The sequence below is a fragment of the Bufo bufo genome, chromosome 9 (genome assembly GCF_905171765.1).
Source record: "Bufo bufo chromosome 9, aBufBuf1.1, whole genome shotgun sequence".
Lineage (NCBI taxonomy): Eukaryota > Metazoa > Chordata > Amphibia > Anura > Bufonidae > Bufo > Bufo bufo.
Genome location: NC_053397.1, coordinates 184,668,088 through 184,685,660, shown reverse-complemented (window position 1 = coordinate 184,685,660; position 17,573 = coordinate 184,668,088). Strand labels below are relative to the sequence as shown.

At 35.8% G+C, this 17,573-nt stretch overlaps 1 protein-coding gene across 1 annotated transcript; it reads left to right on the top strand.

Moving 5' to 3' along the window:
* The first annotated feature begins 5,488 nt into the window (after positions 1-5,488).
* Positions 5,489-14,133, top strand: LOC120979843 (ranaspumin-like). Its single transcript, XM_040408799.1, has 9 exons — positions 5,489-5,537; positions 5,651-5,715; positions 6,305-6,361; positions 7,380-7,436; positions 8,530-8,580; positions 9,154-9,219; positions 9,386-9,433; positions 11,270-11,374; positions 14,075-14,133. Exons 1-8 carry the CDS (start codon positions 5,489-5,491, stop codon positions 11,336-11,338), a joined length of 462 nt encoding a protein of 153 aa, XP_040264733.1. The 3' UTR covers positions 11,339-11,374; positions 14,075-14,133.
* Positions 14,134-17,573: the final 3,440 nt, after the last annotated feature.

Below are 17,573 nucleotides of genomic sequence, written 5' to 3'. Positions count from 1 at the left end.
TGCCTCCTGTTGATGACAATGCCCCCTTCACCTGGCTCCTACATGCGATTGACTACATCATCATCTACATTAGTTTCTTCCTCACTAATGTCACCCTCGCCTGTCTCTTGTGCACATCCTTGACCTCTTGCAAAATATGCACCCACCTGACTGTGATCATCGGTAGTTGCACACCTAGAGGAGTCTGCAGCAGACCTCTCCTTCAAGTCTGTGCTGGCCTATAACTGTTTACTGCTGTTAAAAAGGTCATCCAAGCTGAATTGCAGAGAAGAGCCGGTGGTATACATTATTTGGCTAGCAGAAGGAGCAACAAAAGCAAGAGGCAGGCTCAGGACAGTTGAGAAAAAAGAGGCAGTACCTGGGCCATGCCAACAAAGATTGGTGTCAAAGGAACCCACCGATTTCTGGATGTGTGTATCTGTTGTCACTTGTGATGATGTTGAAGAGTGAGTCAACCATTCCAATACAGCTGGATTGTTAGTCAAAGCACAAACACTGAATGACAGTGGCAGCTCTGGCCCGTTGTGGCTACTGCTACGTCCAATTCATCTTCTGCTGCTACTTGTGCTGACTACAACATTTTTGCCACTGTCTATTACTTTAGAGGGCCCAGGCACTGTCTGTTGGCCATAGTGTACACAAATTGTATCAGTAATGTAAAAGATTAACTGTGAATGTGCCAGCAGTTCAACAAGATGCAGAAGGCAATATACAGTATTACACCGCACTTTAATACTGAGGCACAGTAATTCTATGTAGAATTTAAAAGATTAACTAGGATTGTGGCAGCAGAGGAAAGAAGTGAAGAAGATTCAGACGGCGATATATTACAAAGCACTTTAATAATAAGTCACAGTAATTCTGTGTATAAATTAAAAGATTAACTGTGAATGTGCCCGTGGTTCAACAAGATGCAGACAGCGATATATTACACCATATTTTAATACTGAGGCACAGTCATTCTATGTATAAATTAACAGATTAACTACAATGTACCAGCGGTTCAACAAGATGCAGACAGCAATATATTACACCATATTTTAATACTGAGGCACAATAATTCTATGTATAAATTAACAGATTAAAGCCTCATTCACAAGTCAGTGTTCGGTCAGTGATCTCCATCAGTGTTTGTGAGCCAAAACCATTGGAACCCCTACAGACATTAGTTAAAAGGGAAAGATCTGCACCTGTTCTGTGTTTAGAACTGCACTTGGTTTTGGCTTACAATCACTAATGGAAATCACTGAACGAACACTGACTGTGTGAATGATGCATAACTGTTAATGTGCCTGTAGTTCAGTAAGATACAGATGGTGATATATTACGAAACACTTTAATACTGAGACACAGTAATTTTATGTATAAATTAAAAGATTAACTCGGAATGTGGCAGCGGGTGAACAAGATAAACGTTGCAATTACACTCAACCTACACTTTCCCTGAAGTCTCCCTATGTTCAGTGTCTAAAACCTCTCCCTATGATCTCCCTACAAAGTCTTTCCTTATCCAAGTAAAAGCTTTCTGAAACACTGTTCATAGCGGATAAGATCTTGGTAAGTTTTTTCCTGATCTCAGCTCATAGTAAAATGGCAGAGACCAAGTGAGATAAGGCTTTTCATAAGCTTTGACATCACAAGGGATGGCTATCTGCTGGCTGTACAGCATTATGAGTGATCTCGTATTCCTGGCCTTCTTACTTTCACTTTATAAGACTTGCAACAGCCATTTCAAGAAAAAAAATCGCAAGGAGATTCGGAATTGTGGAGAATCAAATTTTTCCCTAAACTTTGGATCACATTCCACTTCAAATGCTTTGATTTGGTCAACACTACTATCAACTATACAGATCTAGAGAACAGTATTTAGAGAACATTCCTAACATTTTATTTGAATTTTATGATATGGTAATAATATGCTTGATATTATTACAGATTTTACCTAAGTGATATGAAATAAGTTTGTGTTAAAAAGGACAAAAGCCTTATAGCAGCTTTATTGGCTATACAGAAAAGTTATGTTTTCAAGCTTTCAGAGGATAGAAATACCTTAATCAGGCTGTATACAAATAAATGACAGTGAGAAAGGCACATGACTCAAAAGATGTTACATAAATTTTACATGGGGTGATACTGTACTGCATTAGGATAAGAAGGAGCAATAAAGCTAAAGTTATTGTTATAGATGGACAAGTGATATATTCTGCCTAGGATTGTCAACAAGTTCCATGACTTAAAGCACCAATAATGAATGACTCACAGAAGTGAGTACCCGTGCAGAGCCAGCACGTATGGTAGTACACCAAAAAGAGAGAAATAGGGCTCGCACTCAATAATATTATAAATATATAAATTTTATTATTGTCTCCATATGAGACAAATCACAATAAAAACACATAGAAATCAGTAGATGGTGGAAAATGAGCACACAAAATGACACGGAGCACGACTAATACCTGAGATGGCAAATAGATTCAAACAATGGGTATATAAATATAGCACTAATGTGCATATAGACCAAATAGGATTACAGAAATACATATAGTCAGGCTGAGCTATAAAGGCTAAGTAAAGGTATCATATATAGTGTAACCAAAATATACATATAAAGTGCAGAGTGCAAATATATCAAAGTACATAGATAGTGGAAGCTAAGTGGTTCATTTTAAAGCCATAGACAAAGTACCTGTATAGTGCTGGAGCACTATACAGGTACTTTGTCTATGGCTTTACAATGAACCACTTAGCTTCCACTATCTATGTACTTTGATATATTTGCACTCTGCACTTTATATGTATATTTTGGTTACACTATATATGATACCTTTACTTAGCCTTTATAGCTCAGCCTGACTATATGTATTTCTGATATCCTATTTGGTCTATATGCACATTAGTGCTATATTTATATACCCATTGTTTGTATCTATTTGCCATCTCAGGTATTAGTCATGCTCCGTGTCATTTTGTGTGCTCATTTTCCACCATCTACTGTTTTCTATGTGTTTTTATTGTGATTTGTCTCATATGGAGACACTAATAAAATTTATATATTTATAATATTATTGAGTGCGAGCCCTATTTCTCTCTTTTTGGTGCACTAAGTTCCATGACTTGCTAACTACATATGTAAAATCCATACATTCTACTTACTTTCTTTATTAGAGTTGCCTTTTTCATGGACTGGATATCTATTAGAGGACAATAAAACTTCCACACTCCTTATCTATATTTGCAACAACAATTAGTGCTAAAATGACATGATCACTGTTTTATATGTCAATGGGGTCCATCGGGAAAATGTTGGTGTCTGTCTTGTCTGTGAAAATGAAAATATGAATGCAGATTTGCAGTGGCATTAATATAATTGTTAAAAGAGCAACATTCATCACTAGGGAAAGCTATACAACTTCTGACTAGATAGCAGCTGTATATTAAAAGTCTCCCCCTTCACAGTAGACTCTCCTAGTTTAGCAACAAACAAAACCTCCCAGAACAGTCAAAACATTGTGGTTGGAACAATACACTGGTACATTTGGGGTGCCCATTTCCAAAAAAGTTGACTGAACCCCATATTCTTGGGAATATTAAAAGATACACCATAAAATTAGGCAAAAGAATGTTGAGAAAATATTTTCTACTGATTAAACCTTCCCTGGTGGTTTAATGAAATGAAGAGCTCAAGGTCACTAACTTTGGGCTATTATGAAGTGGAAGATAATAGTTCAGGTCATTTTTCAGAAGACACATTCCCCCTTGGGGAGTTATTCTCATCCTCTAAGAGAGCGATATCCCTAGGCAAAACATACCACATAGTGTAAGGTGGATGACAGTTTAATGTTCCAACTACTATTTACTTTTCATTATAGGCTTCCTTAATTTTGGAAACTGTCTGTTAAATTGCCAACAATGAAACAATGAGTTGTTTGCTGTTCTGTGGGGATGTGATTTCTTCCAAGAACATCAGGCTCCACCTTCTATTCCCTCCTAAGAATAAAGATTTACAAAGCATAGTATGATGAAATAGTGTGCACATGACACATTGACACACATGTATACATTCGATGGCAGTCTAGCTTTTCTTGGAATCTTCACTGCAATACAGTTAATCTGTCCACAATTTTGCTGTCAACGGTGTGATCCGTGAATTGTGTTATCTGCACTTCAACACCTTGCGTGGTTGTCAGGCCCAGAAATAGAAAAATAATTAAAATACAGAAAACACTATTTTTTTCACATAATCTATCCACATTTTTGGCTGTCAACGGTGTGATCTGTGAATTGTGTGATCTGCGCTTCAACACCTTGTGTGGTTGTTAGGCCCAGATATGGGAGAAAAAATTATAATACAGAAAACACTATTTTTCTCCCATAATCTATCCACGTTTTTGCTGTCAACGATGTAATCCATGAATTGTGTGATCTGTGCTTAAACATCTTGTGTGGTTGTCAGGCCCAGATATAGGGAAAAAATTATAATACAAAAATCACTATTTTTTTCACATAATCTATGAACATTTTTGCTGTCAACTGTGTAATCTGTGAATTGCATGATCTGTGCTTCAACACCTTGTGTGGTTGTCAGGCCCAGATATAGAAAAAGAATTAAAATACAGAAAACACTATTTTTTTCACATAATCTATCCACATTTTTGCTGTCAACTGTGTAATCCGTGAATTGCGTGATCTGTGCTTCAACACCTTGTGTGGTTGTCAGGCCCAGATATAGGGAAAGAATCATAATACAAAAAACACTATTTTTTCCCCCATAATCTATCCACATTTTTGCTGTCAACGGTGTAATCTGTGAATTGCATGATCTGTGCTTCAACTCCTTGTGTGGTTGTCAGGCCCAGATATAGTGAAAAATATAAATATAAACTACGTTAGAAAACATTGTCTGTACTGCAGATTCCAAAAATCTGGGCGTAAAATAGTGTCTATATTCTGTGGTGTTCTGTGACATATACAAAAACATCCACTGTACCCAGCTTCATGCCCAACTTAGCTGGGCGGCGCAGGACAACAATGTCCAAGTCTGATCAGTGCGAACAGTTGTTTGGTTGGATTGCTGAAGATAATGCTTCCAGTCGGTTAAGCACCACCCTCTTTTCCACCAAGTCCAGTCTCTGTAGCCAAGAGTCTGGTCAACTGAAACCTCACTATTTTTATGTATTTTATGTTATTTTAAGTCATTTTCCTATCCATATTAGGTCATATTCTTAAATATATAGAGGCAAATATGGCAGATACAAAAACTGAAGGGTAGAAACATTGTCCTATTTTATTGTTTACATTGAATGCAGAATATGAAATGTTTTTACCTATACCAATAAACCACATCATTATAGTTCTTACTTCAAAACTATCAGTATCTTGGCCACTTTCCAATGTGGGCCGTGCCATCTTATGCAACTTCAGCATTTTGTCCTATAAAAGGAGAACTCTGACTGGAGCCTTTTATGCCTTGAGCTGAACAATCTACACAATGAAGATTATCTTTTTCTTGGTGCTCGCTGGTCTCAGCCTCTCTCATGGTATGTACTGTAGATATAATATTGTAGATTGTACCATACAGTTGAAACTTATGGCTTTTACATAAATGAACGTTGAACTGACGTTGCTTTTCTTGTTTCCTATTTGTGGTAAGGCTTTGAATGTATACAGAAACTTCAAGCAGAGACTAGTCTGGAGTGCTTGCAAAATGCATTAAAGGTAAGAATCTTGAAGTCAAAACTGCTATTCACATATCTATAATAATAATAATTACTAATGTGATTTCTTCAAGAATAATTGATTTTTGTAAAATAATAACTATGTACTTTTTACTTTGTTAACAGTGATGTTTATTATTTTGTTTAGGTGGTCACAATGGTTTAACTCTCACATTGTTTTAAGGGAACTTGTTATATTGAACTTACATTTCCCATTCATATAAATTTCTGCTCATTCTGGGCTTTAAAGTCAATGAGACGGACCTATCAGTGATTGACAGCCTTCCCTCTATGACTTTGTACTCAGAGATAGCTGACAATCACGGAGGTGGTCCTTTGAAGTCAAGGACCACCTCCTTGACTTCAAAGCCAAGAAAAGCAGGAATTTAAATACATATTAAATTGAATCTTTGCCCTCAAAACTGATTCTGCTCAGATCCTCCTGTTCTATAACATGCTACTAACAGTTTACACTGCATTTTTATGGTTTTATATGTTGCACATAAATATAATGATTTGATCTGATCATATATTTATAAACATTATTATACCTAGAATAACATATAATTTACTTGTCTTTTCTTAACTAGATTGCTCCAACATTTCTTGAAAAATTGGTATACTTTCTGTGTAACTATAAAAAAGGGGTAAGTGTCTCATATAGTGTCAGTCTTTAATGACAATGAAAACATATAAGGACATAGCTTTCACTTTTAAATCAAAACACAAACGGCAAGAAACTCTGCTGTCAGTAGCATTCAGAGCCTTTGTGGGATTTCCAGCATCCTCTCTGGTATTTGTTATGGCAAGAAAACTGCAGTTTACAGTGTTTTTCTTTATTAAACAATACCAGAACCTCAAAAGAATTCCCCAAAGATATGTTTAATAACTTATCCAGCATTGCTACTATCCAGCATTGCTACTATGGCTCAAATGTGAACAGAGTCTAATAAAAGCATTATCAGCAGACAGTTTTTATATTGTTTTTTAGGTTCAATACTCACTTAAACAAATTACTATCACTAGAAAATAACCTACTGCTTAAATCATGATACAATGCTAATGATTAATATTTCTCTATGTGGAAGGAAAGGAAGATGAAGGAATAAATATCTATAAACCTCAAATATTTCTAAATCTATAATTCAGAATCACGATACTATAAGAATGATTTATAACTTAAGATAACATCACATGCTTGTACATCCTAAACCAGAAAGTGTTAACCATTTTTACCAAGTCCCCTACATTATTTGCTTGAAAACAAGTAATTACATAACTTTGCTTATAGGGTTATCTAATTTTATCTAAATATAATATATTTTATATTGTAATTCCTTATGACTTTCAAGACCTGTTCTTGTTGACAGTGAATGTAATTATTGAATATTCAGAGGCTGATATAGTGGCCTGAACATATGCTGTTCACATAGATACAGGACAACATCCCAGGATAAGGAGTAACGACACAGACAATCATATAGTGCAAGACCGTGGCTAGGATAAAACTGAGACAGAAAACGATTTTACAGAGTTTAAAATTCTCTGTGTTCAAAATAATAAATCCAATCAGCTATGTAATCTAAGGTGTTAAACAGAGAATAATTAGATTTTCAAAAATGTACATACATTTTATTTTAATTACACTCAATTGTTATTCCTCAGATTGAAAACAATAAAAAAGAATTTGAAGACGCTCTCCGTGAATTGATAGAAATACTGGTAAGAAACAAAAGTTCAGTCTCTGAAGTGTTAAGGAAAGTAACATAGTAACAATATTTATAGAATGTATTGTAATAATGTTTTACACTTAAATGTATGTACAAACATTTTATTTTGGCAAAGTGTACAAATCCCCCTTTGGACATTTAGGGGTTCATGTATGAAATCAAGTTTTGTGACACAAAAAAGTTGCAAATCATGGCAACTGAGACATTTTAATAGCAACTGCAACATATTTACGATATTTTGTGATCCTCGTCACTTTTCATATTATTCTATGTTTAAGCACTAAAAGTGAGATTAGACCTGTATTATGGCTCACTTCATATGTGCAACTGTTGCAAAGGTAACAAAAAAGTCATGATTCACACCAGACAGCCCCCTGGTGTACTTTTAAACCTAAAGGTGTAAACCACATTACACTTATGCCAAATATATTAATGAGGTACACAAGTTAATAAATTTGGTGCAGGCAAACATAGCAAAGCCAGCCTTGACGGTAACAAAAAATTAAATGAAAAATGAAAAAAATGACCCCCTTAATATATTAATGTATATTTTAGACACATAAATAGTTTTTTCTTAACCAAAATTGTTCTTCATGCGGATATATTTACACTAAGAAAAGTTGTTACACACATTTTTGACTGATAATCTGTTAGATTTCAACAATTAAGTTGTTTAGTTGTTTTGCGGAATTATTTATATCAATTTCTGTAGCACAACTTCTGTGTATGACTGTACCCCAATTGAATTGTTCCTCTACTAATTTTGGTGATTTAGCAGTAATGGGGAGGATTCACAGATATGTCCTTTGTGGAGAAATTTTAATCCTGTCTAAAATAACTGATTCAAGATGGAAATGGATGTAAAATGGGCATAATGGATGCTTAAAATACAGGATCCGTTATTTTCCTGTTTTTGTTTGTTTTCTATTTTGACAGACCAGTAAAGGAAACCATGATATAAACCTACCCTTTATTTTTTTCAGCTTGCATTCTAAATAATGTTAATATTATATAGAATATAATCGCTAATGTATTATTAATACCTAATGTCCTATAATAACTTTTTTTTTCTGCTACTTTAACAGGAATGTGCGGGCTGTACTGTAGATAAACTTATCGGCACAAAAGTCACAATTGTAAGTGAATATAGATAAGTAAAGCTGATGATCTACCTTCCATATTATGTTATATGCTTTAGTTAAATGCTGCTGATTTAAAAAGAAGTGTAAAATGTAGTCCCTGTTTTAGTTCAGAAATAAACAAACAATTCTAATAATATATTGCAGCTATTGTGTCATCCTACTGAACATCTTTTAGGGTGTTGTAACACATAGCTTTTAATGGCATTTTTTGGTGACACTTTTGAGACAGATCTAGTGAGTTCAAAGGGAATGTGCAATATAAAGGAAGGGTTTACATTTCTCCTTCCTGAGGAATCCAGTTCTGACTTTTCCAAAAAAAAAAAACAATAAACAAAATTGCCATCATAAACAACCACGAAAACTGAAGCAAAACTGCTACAATGAAATTGTGAGTGACTCCACCCTTACAAAGTGTTTCCAGTGCATTAAACAATTATTGTACCATTCTACCCCACAGTGGTGCCATTTATTTGTGCTTTAAAAAAATGTTAGCTGAAGGGTTATAATTGCTGATATTAGGTAATTTGATCTCTAATGGTAATTATAGAACTTTGTATCTTACAATAGGAAGATCTTTTAGGAGATATTGGAGGGGCTGGAAAAGATGTAGTCTATGAAATCCTAAAAATTGCTGTAAGTTTTTATTCTATTTATTCTATAGTGGGAAAATCATTAGTGAAAAATATAAAATGAAATGGAAATGATAAACATTTAGTCTATCTATCTATCTATCTATCTATCTAACATATGCTGCAATTAACATATACAATACCTAAACAGCTTGTATTTTTTACTACAGGATAAACTAAAATTAACTGGACCTGTGGCAAACTTAGCATGCAGCCTGGTAAGGACACAATTATACATTTAAACTTTGGAAAAGAGTTATCAAAACTGGTATAATGAAAAACTTGCTACAATGTCCTTAGCAACCAATCAGATTACACCTATCAATTTTAGAGGTCCTTTGGAAAATAAAAGGATCGATCTGTATTGTTGCCTCTGGCAACTAAGCCATGTTTCCTTTGCACCAGTTTTGATAAATCCTTTGTGTTTTATCTGATATCATGTGTTCTTTGATTATATAGAAAGAAGATGAGAGTTTATTGCTTTTGTAATAGCCTCCACAAACCATATCCATTAACCATATAATTTTTGGACAGTAGTGCATGTCTATATATCACTGCTGCAGTCTTGTAACCAAACTCAAGGAGCAGGACTGAAGCATTGAATCTCAGAATGCCACATTTCTTATTAGGCACTCAACACATATGTCCTCCATTCCGATTCCCTGTAATGACCTGACCCAGGGAAAGCCAAATAAGTGCAGAATAGAAAAGCAATGCATACTCAGTTTTTCTACTGAATCCGGGTACTGAAGTGTAGTTCATATAAATCAGTTGTAAACGACTGCCCGCATAAAATAGCAGATTGGACATAACTGATATATATGTAAATTGGGCCTTAGTTTAAGTGATATTAGGGAGGACAAATTAATAAAACAGAAATTATATCGAAAATGTTGAGGAAAACTATAAGGGAATTATGAAAAGGTCACTAATTCTTAACTTTAGGCTTACTCTAAAACACCTCTATGCTTACACAAACTGGTCATTTAATGCATATAAAAGATTTTCTAACATACAGTATGCACAAAATGGAGAGATCTTCAGGACTTGTCCTCTTTAGGCTGGAGCTGCACCTACACTTTTTGTAGCAGATTTGATAATATGTGTCAGGGGCACTGCAAATAGTAACATAAAAGTTAATTTACTGCTTTGGACAATAGCTATAACTCAATAGTTACAATCAAAGTTCTACAAAAGTTAAGGTGCTTCCCCAGTCCAATTCATTATTATATGAATGTTATGGTTGTCTTTTTAACTAACAAAACATGATATAAAAGTGAAAGTTTGCCTCTAGTGAACTTAGACATTAACACTTACAAGCTATTTAAACCTTCACATTATATTGATGTAACCTGCTGATTTCAAAAGGATTGGCTGAAAGTCTAAAATCTTACAGGAAGGCTGGACAGATAACAAACAGATGGTGAGAAGATTAGGCAGTTGTATTTCAACATTGTCTATGTTTGTCACTAGGAGATAAGCCTCCATCAGATACTTTTAATGACATCTCCCTCTCACTATTGAAAGAATTATCCTCACTCAAGCCAATCTCGAGTACTTCGTTATAGGTGATTTAGGGCAAATAACCAAAAGCTATGTTTGAGCTACTGGATATCACTTGCATGGTCAGCAGAATAGGAAATAACAGCAATACTCTGGAAAAATGGATACACCTGATTTCCCTTATTAGCCAAAATAATTGAATTAATAAAGAATGGGATCTAGTCTGGATGATCGGCAAATATTTGTATAAGAATTTGGTGTAAACTTAATTACCTAACATATATACGCAAAGATCCATCAAACGTAACCAGCGCTTGAATGTCTTTTTGTTTTCCTAAAAACAAGGGAAACATAGGGAGCATGTGATGACCTTGCCTGTCCATTTTGAAATTGTAGAAAGTGTAATGGTCAGCAATTTAAATACATCATGATAAAAATTCAGTATATGACAAATTGGTAGGATTTACTTGTCTATTAGAGTAGCATTGTTTTAAAGAAATATTTACTTAGGCCAGTATTTTGTGTCTATAAATCGTCCTATTTTTTTCTAGCTCAAAGGTCTTGGTACTCCTGGTGGTCTTGTTAATCTTGGAGGGATCCTGAGTGGTGTCTTGGGTTAAGTCAAGAACTAAACTCCTAGCCGTCAACGAAACATGGTAAATTTTTATAAAAGACACAAATTCACATTCAAATAATCCCCAATATGACAACAGAAATGTTTTATTTCAATAACTGCAGCTTGCTAACATTATAATTTAGAAGAAGGCAGAACTCTTGTACATTATTAGATATTTTTTTTTAGCAAAATTCTTTCCTATCTTCTTTTTATATACAGCTCAAATTACTGTATTCTGCATTGTGCCTACTTAGGCATATTACCTTTAAAAATTATTTTGCAAAAATTTCACGACTGTCCTATTTTCTTATCCATATTAGAAAAATAAATCTGTAATTTCATTAGTCTCAATAAACAAAACAGTTGTTGTTACACATTGGGGGAGATTTATCAATGTTTTACACCACAATAGCGGCATGAAAAATTATAGATTGTGGAGCGTGCCATATTTGCACCACAATTTGAGATATTTGGAGCTTCTTGTCACTTTTCAAGAGTGGTGTAAAAGGATGTGGCGCATAGAGGGAGAAGTGAAGCATCTGTGCCCCGTCAGATTTAATATAATTTACTCCTGAAAATGGTATGGTATATGTGATTAATGCAAGGTAACAAAAATGAAAAGATGTCCTTACTGTATTTTCCAGGTTCTGGGACAAGTAGGTAGGAATTTAACAATTTATTTTCAACAGAATTCTAGAAAAAAAAAACACAGATTTTGCTAAAAATTATTTTTGTGCAAAAATATTTAACAAATTACATAAATACCATCTGATACCACGATTTCAGGAGGATAACTATTAAATGCGTATGGGGTTTACCAGACTCTCCTCTGACAGCAGATATCATGGGAAGGAATTATTGGACCTGTTGGAATTTAATATGTCCTATCCTTTATGCCCATAGTCGATAAGCCTTAGCCACAAGTGTCTGGCAGTGACGTTTCCCCTTTTCCTCATTTAAAACAAATGCATGCCTAACCAATCTGAGTGTCCATTTGTATGGAGGGACCAGTGGTCATATCTGTCAACTTATATGCTATATCTACTTTCCTCCTGATCCCTTCTAATTCTGCATTGTAGGCAGATGAATGGATACAGTTTTGCCAGGAGGGTAGGCCTTAGGGCTTAACAATTGGTCTCCTTTTGCACAGAGAGACATAGTAAATGCCCTTGCTGAAGCTACTTGCATACTCCCAGACACGGGTCTGATCTGTAGTTAGTGAGGAGGAAGGAATATGGGTAATCACCTGGGACAAATAGAAGAATTCGTTATATATTCCCAAAAGTTTTGATTGCAATATGAGAAAGTATAGTAGATGTGGATTGTAATTGAGGAACTGCTGGTACTTTTTCATTTTTAAATTATAACATTTAAAGGGGTTATCTCATGACTAATGTAAAAAATTAAAATCAGACATCATATAGTACATAACAATACCTTTCTAACAATGCTAGAACCAGCCCTGTACCTCATATGGATTTAGATATCTTCCCATTCATTGCTCTGATAGATTTATATTAGGTGGCAGCTCAAGGGGAGTATATTTTCTGCTGCAGCTAAGGAGGCATGTGCATGCTTTCCCTACCACAGCTCAGGAGGCAGTTGAAAGATGAAACTGAGCATGTGCGCCCTTCTCACTGAGCAGATCAATGAAAAAAAACTAACTGCCGGTGATGCTATACAGATACATTTTATTGAACAACCTAGTGGATATGCTAAATTTTGAATTGCATGCAATTGCAAAAGTATTCATATCCAGGTGCTGGTTTGAAATCTGGAGAATATTTTTCGTGGGGCAACCCCTATTTTCTTATGGAAGAAGTGTAGTAATTGTAAAATATTGTGTCTCTTGAAGGTTACTCCTTTTGTGTGCATAGAAACGTGGTATCTTCTTCAACCACAAACTGTTTCCAGGTTCACTATTATCTCTTTATGCCACTTTTTTGCATGAAAAAGTTCCAAACTAAGTGTTTATGACTTCTCAAATATCATTCGCAACAAAAGTGGCATTTCTGCATCACCTTCGCCCTTTTCCTGAAAAAAGGGCATGGTGAGGGTAGGAAGGAGGCGGATTCACCGGGCCTGGAAGATTTATCTTCATTTGCTGCTGTAGATTTCATTCTGGCACTGACTGCCAGAGGATGCGTTTAACGTATGAAGAGGCCAGCACTTTGTAATAAATCAGTTGTATCCTACAGTAGTGTAGAAGATTTCACAGATCGCCATAAAACATCAGTCTTTGATAAATCTTCCCCTTTATTTCAAGCTTCAGGTCAATACATACCAGGCAATGTTGTTACAGAAGGGATGAGCAAATTTATGGTAATAAATTGAATTTGTCTTATTAGGAAGAGTTCTTCTCCTGTGAGGGGCTTTCCTTGCAAGTGAAAAAGTGCCTACATGTTGTTTGATTGACAGAGCAGGACATCTCACACAGACCTGTCAATTTCTTGTGAAGATTAGGATGTCACTGCCAGCAGAAGAATCATAGCCTCTGGTTAGATGGCTGCCCTTCATTATAAAACACTAACTGAACGCTTTTTCACCTATGGGATCAGCCACTCACAGAGGAAGAACACTTGCTAATGAGATGAATTGATTTGGTCATCCCCATGTTACATAGTAGTATTGCATATTCATTGTGCAAAAAAACTTTTTTTAATATCTTATGCTCAAAAGTTGTGTTTATTGTGTTACACCTACATTACTAATCCATCTTTTATTTATCTACTTTTTCTAGCTCTTGACGCATGTAGCTGAATAGAAGAAGTTGCAAAAAGAAAAAGAAAAACACATCAAGAAACACATATTTCTTGATGATTAATAAAATTATTTCTTATAAATCTTCTATTTTCAACAAATCAATAAAATATTTCCAAATTTAACTACATGTGTTGTTTCGTAAAGCTATACTGACAGTGTTTGACTGAGGTTCCTTTTTATAAATAGAGGAACGATTCTGAATTTGTGAGCATTTACAGAACATGTGCATGGTCTCTTAAAACTGCATCGTATTCATTCTTCTTCTCTTTGCACACATTCAATATATCATGAGTAGTAAGTAGGGTTGAGCGAACACGAACTGTAAAGTTCGGGTTAGTACCGAACTTTAGGATTTTTGGACCCCGGAGTTGAACCGAACATTTCAGTAAAAGTTCGGGTTCGGGTTCGGTGTTCGGCGCTTTTTTGGAGCTTTTTGAAAGGCTTCAGAGCAGCCAATCAACAAGTGGTTAACTGTGTGCCCTTAGAAGCCATCACAGCCATGCCTACTAATGGCATGGCTGTGATTGGCCAGTGTAGCATGTGACCCAGCCTCTATATAGGCTGGAGTCATGTATCGCTGCACGTCACTCTGCTGTTACTAGTGTAGGGAGAGGATGCGGCTGGTGATTTAAGGGAGAGAATAGGACTGAATCTTTGTTCAAAACGTGAATTTAACTCAGCGATCTACATACATTTTGTTGTGTGGGTGCAGGGCAAAATCTTTTTATCCTGCCCTGAGCCCAGTGACCTAAGAAAAATAACTTTTGTAAGTCAGTTAGGTGGCCATTTTTTGCAAGCTCAATGCACCAGCACTGCATCTGAGCTTTGGTGACATTGAAATCCAAGCTTGAAAAACAGCACTAATAATCTGGTTGTAAAAAATCACCCTTTTTTTGGCAATATACGACATCTGGTGCATTTGCAGGATTAGTCAGTGTGCAATTCAAGCTAGAAATACAGCCATAATTTTTTGGGTTTTTAAAAACACACTTTTTTGCCAAAATACACTATTTTACATCCCTAGCTGCATCTGGACGTGTGAAATTCAACCGTTATATACAGCTTTCATATTCTGTTAATAAAAAAACTCAGTTTTTTTGCAATATACAACATCTGGATTAGTAAGTGTGCAATTTAAGATAGAAATACAGCCATCATTTTCTGGGTTTTTAAAAACACACTTTTTTCCCAAAATACACCATTTTACAGCTTCTGCAGCATCAGCACGTGTGAAATTCCAGGGTTATATACTAATGTCATATTCAGTTATTAAAAAAACACCCGTTTTGGCAAAAAAAGTTTATTTGGCAGCCTTTGCTGCAGATGTCATTGTGAGATACATCCTTTAAATACAGGGGTTCTATTCAGGTATTTAAAATACAGCCATTTTGGGCAAACAAATTTAATTGAGGCCTAGTCTGGATCAGGGCGTGTGAGATACACCCCCTATATAAAGGGGTTCTATTCAGTTATTTGAAATACAGCCATTTTGGGCAAACAAATTTAATTGAGGCCTAGTCTGGATCAGGGCGTGTGAGGTACACCCTTTCTATACAGGGGTTATATACAGTTGAAATACAGCAATTTTGGGCAAAATACACAATTGTTCCGCCCTTGCAGCATCAAGATGTTTGAAATTCCAGGGTTATATACTGCTGTCATATTCAGTTATTAAACAAATACCCGTTTGGGCAAAAAAAATGTATTTGGCAGCCTTTGCTGCAGATGCCATTGTGAGATACACCCTTTATATATTTGGGTTATATTCAGTTATTTGAAATACAGCCATTTTGTGCACAAATTTTTAATTGCGGCCTAGTGTGGGTCAGGGCGTGTGAGATACACCCTGTATTTACAGGGCTTATATTCTTCTATTAATAAAACACCCTTTTTTGGGCAAAATAAACAATTGTTGCGCTCTTGCAGCATCAAGACGTTTGAAAATCCAGGGTTATGTACTGTTGTCATATTCAGTTATTAAACAAACACCCGTTTTGGCAAAAAAAAAAAATTTGGCAGTCTTTGCTGCAGATGTCATTGTAAGATACACCCTTTATATATTTGTGTTATATTCATATATTTTAAATACAGCCATTTTGTGCACAAATCTTTAATTCCGGCCAAGTGTGGGTCAGAGCGTGTGAGATACACCCTTTAAATACAGGGGTTATATTCAGTTATTTGAAATACAGCCATTTTGGGCACAAATCTTTAATTGCGGCCTAGTGTGGGTCAGGGCATGTGAGATACACCCTTTATATACAGGGGTTATATACTTCTATTAATAAAACACCCTTTTTGGGCAAAATACACAATTGTTCAGCCCTTGCAGCATCAAGACATTTGAAATCCAAGCGTTATATACTGCTGTCATATTCAGTTATTAAACAAACACCCGTTTTGGCAAAAAATAAATAAATTGGCAGCCTTTGCTGCAGATGTCATTGTGAGATACACCCTTTATATATTTGGGTTATATTCAGATATTTGAAATACAGCCATTTTGCGAACAAATCTTTAAATGCGGCCTAGTGTGGGTAAGGGCGTGTGATATACACCCTTTAAATACAGGGGTTATATTCAGTTATTTGAAATACAGCCATTTTGGGCATAAATCTTAAATTGCGGCCTAGTCTGGATCAGTGCGTGTGAGATACACCCTTTATATACAGGGGTTCTATTCAGGTATTTGAAATACAGCCATTTTGGGCAAACAAATTTAATTGAGGCCTAGTCTGGTTCAGGGCGTGTGAGATACACCCTGTACATACTGTCGTTCTATTCTACTATTAATTAAACACCCATTTAGGGCAAGAGCCTAAATTTGAGAAATATGAGGAGAGCGTCAAATAAGGGACGTGGCCCAGGTCGTGGTGCTGCTGGTGGAGCTCCTGTTGCAGGGAGAGGACGTGGTCTATCTGTGCCAGCTACACGCACAAGTGAAACCCCTTCCTCAGGTGCGAGTAGGCGACAGAACCTGCAGCGTTATTTGGTCGGGCCTAATACGGCTCTACGAATAGTGAGGCCTGAACAAGTACAGGCGATAGTAGATTGGGTTGCTGACAGTGCCTCCAGTTCCTTCACATTATCTTTTGCCCAGTTTCCTGCTGAAAGATCAGAGTTGGCACCTGCAGCCCATATCCATCAGTCTTTCACCTCACCCCCTTGCAAATCAGCTAAGCAGTCTGAGCCCCAAGTCATGCAGTAGTCTCTTCTGCTTTTTGATGACTCTGTTATCAGGGTTTCCCAGGGACATCCACCTAGACCTGCCCCAGAAGTGGAAGAGATTGAGTGCCAACTTTCTTTTTTTTTTTTTTTGAACAATAGTTTTTATTAACATTTTCAAAAATAGGTTACAATTGATTGCATTCAATCATATGTAGAAAGTTATAGTAAAGGAATAATTAAGGCACTTATGACAGCTGATAATGAGGTAGAGAATTACACATCATAAAACAATTAGCTTATTATATGAA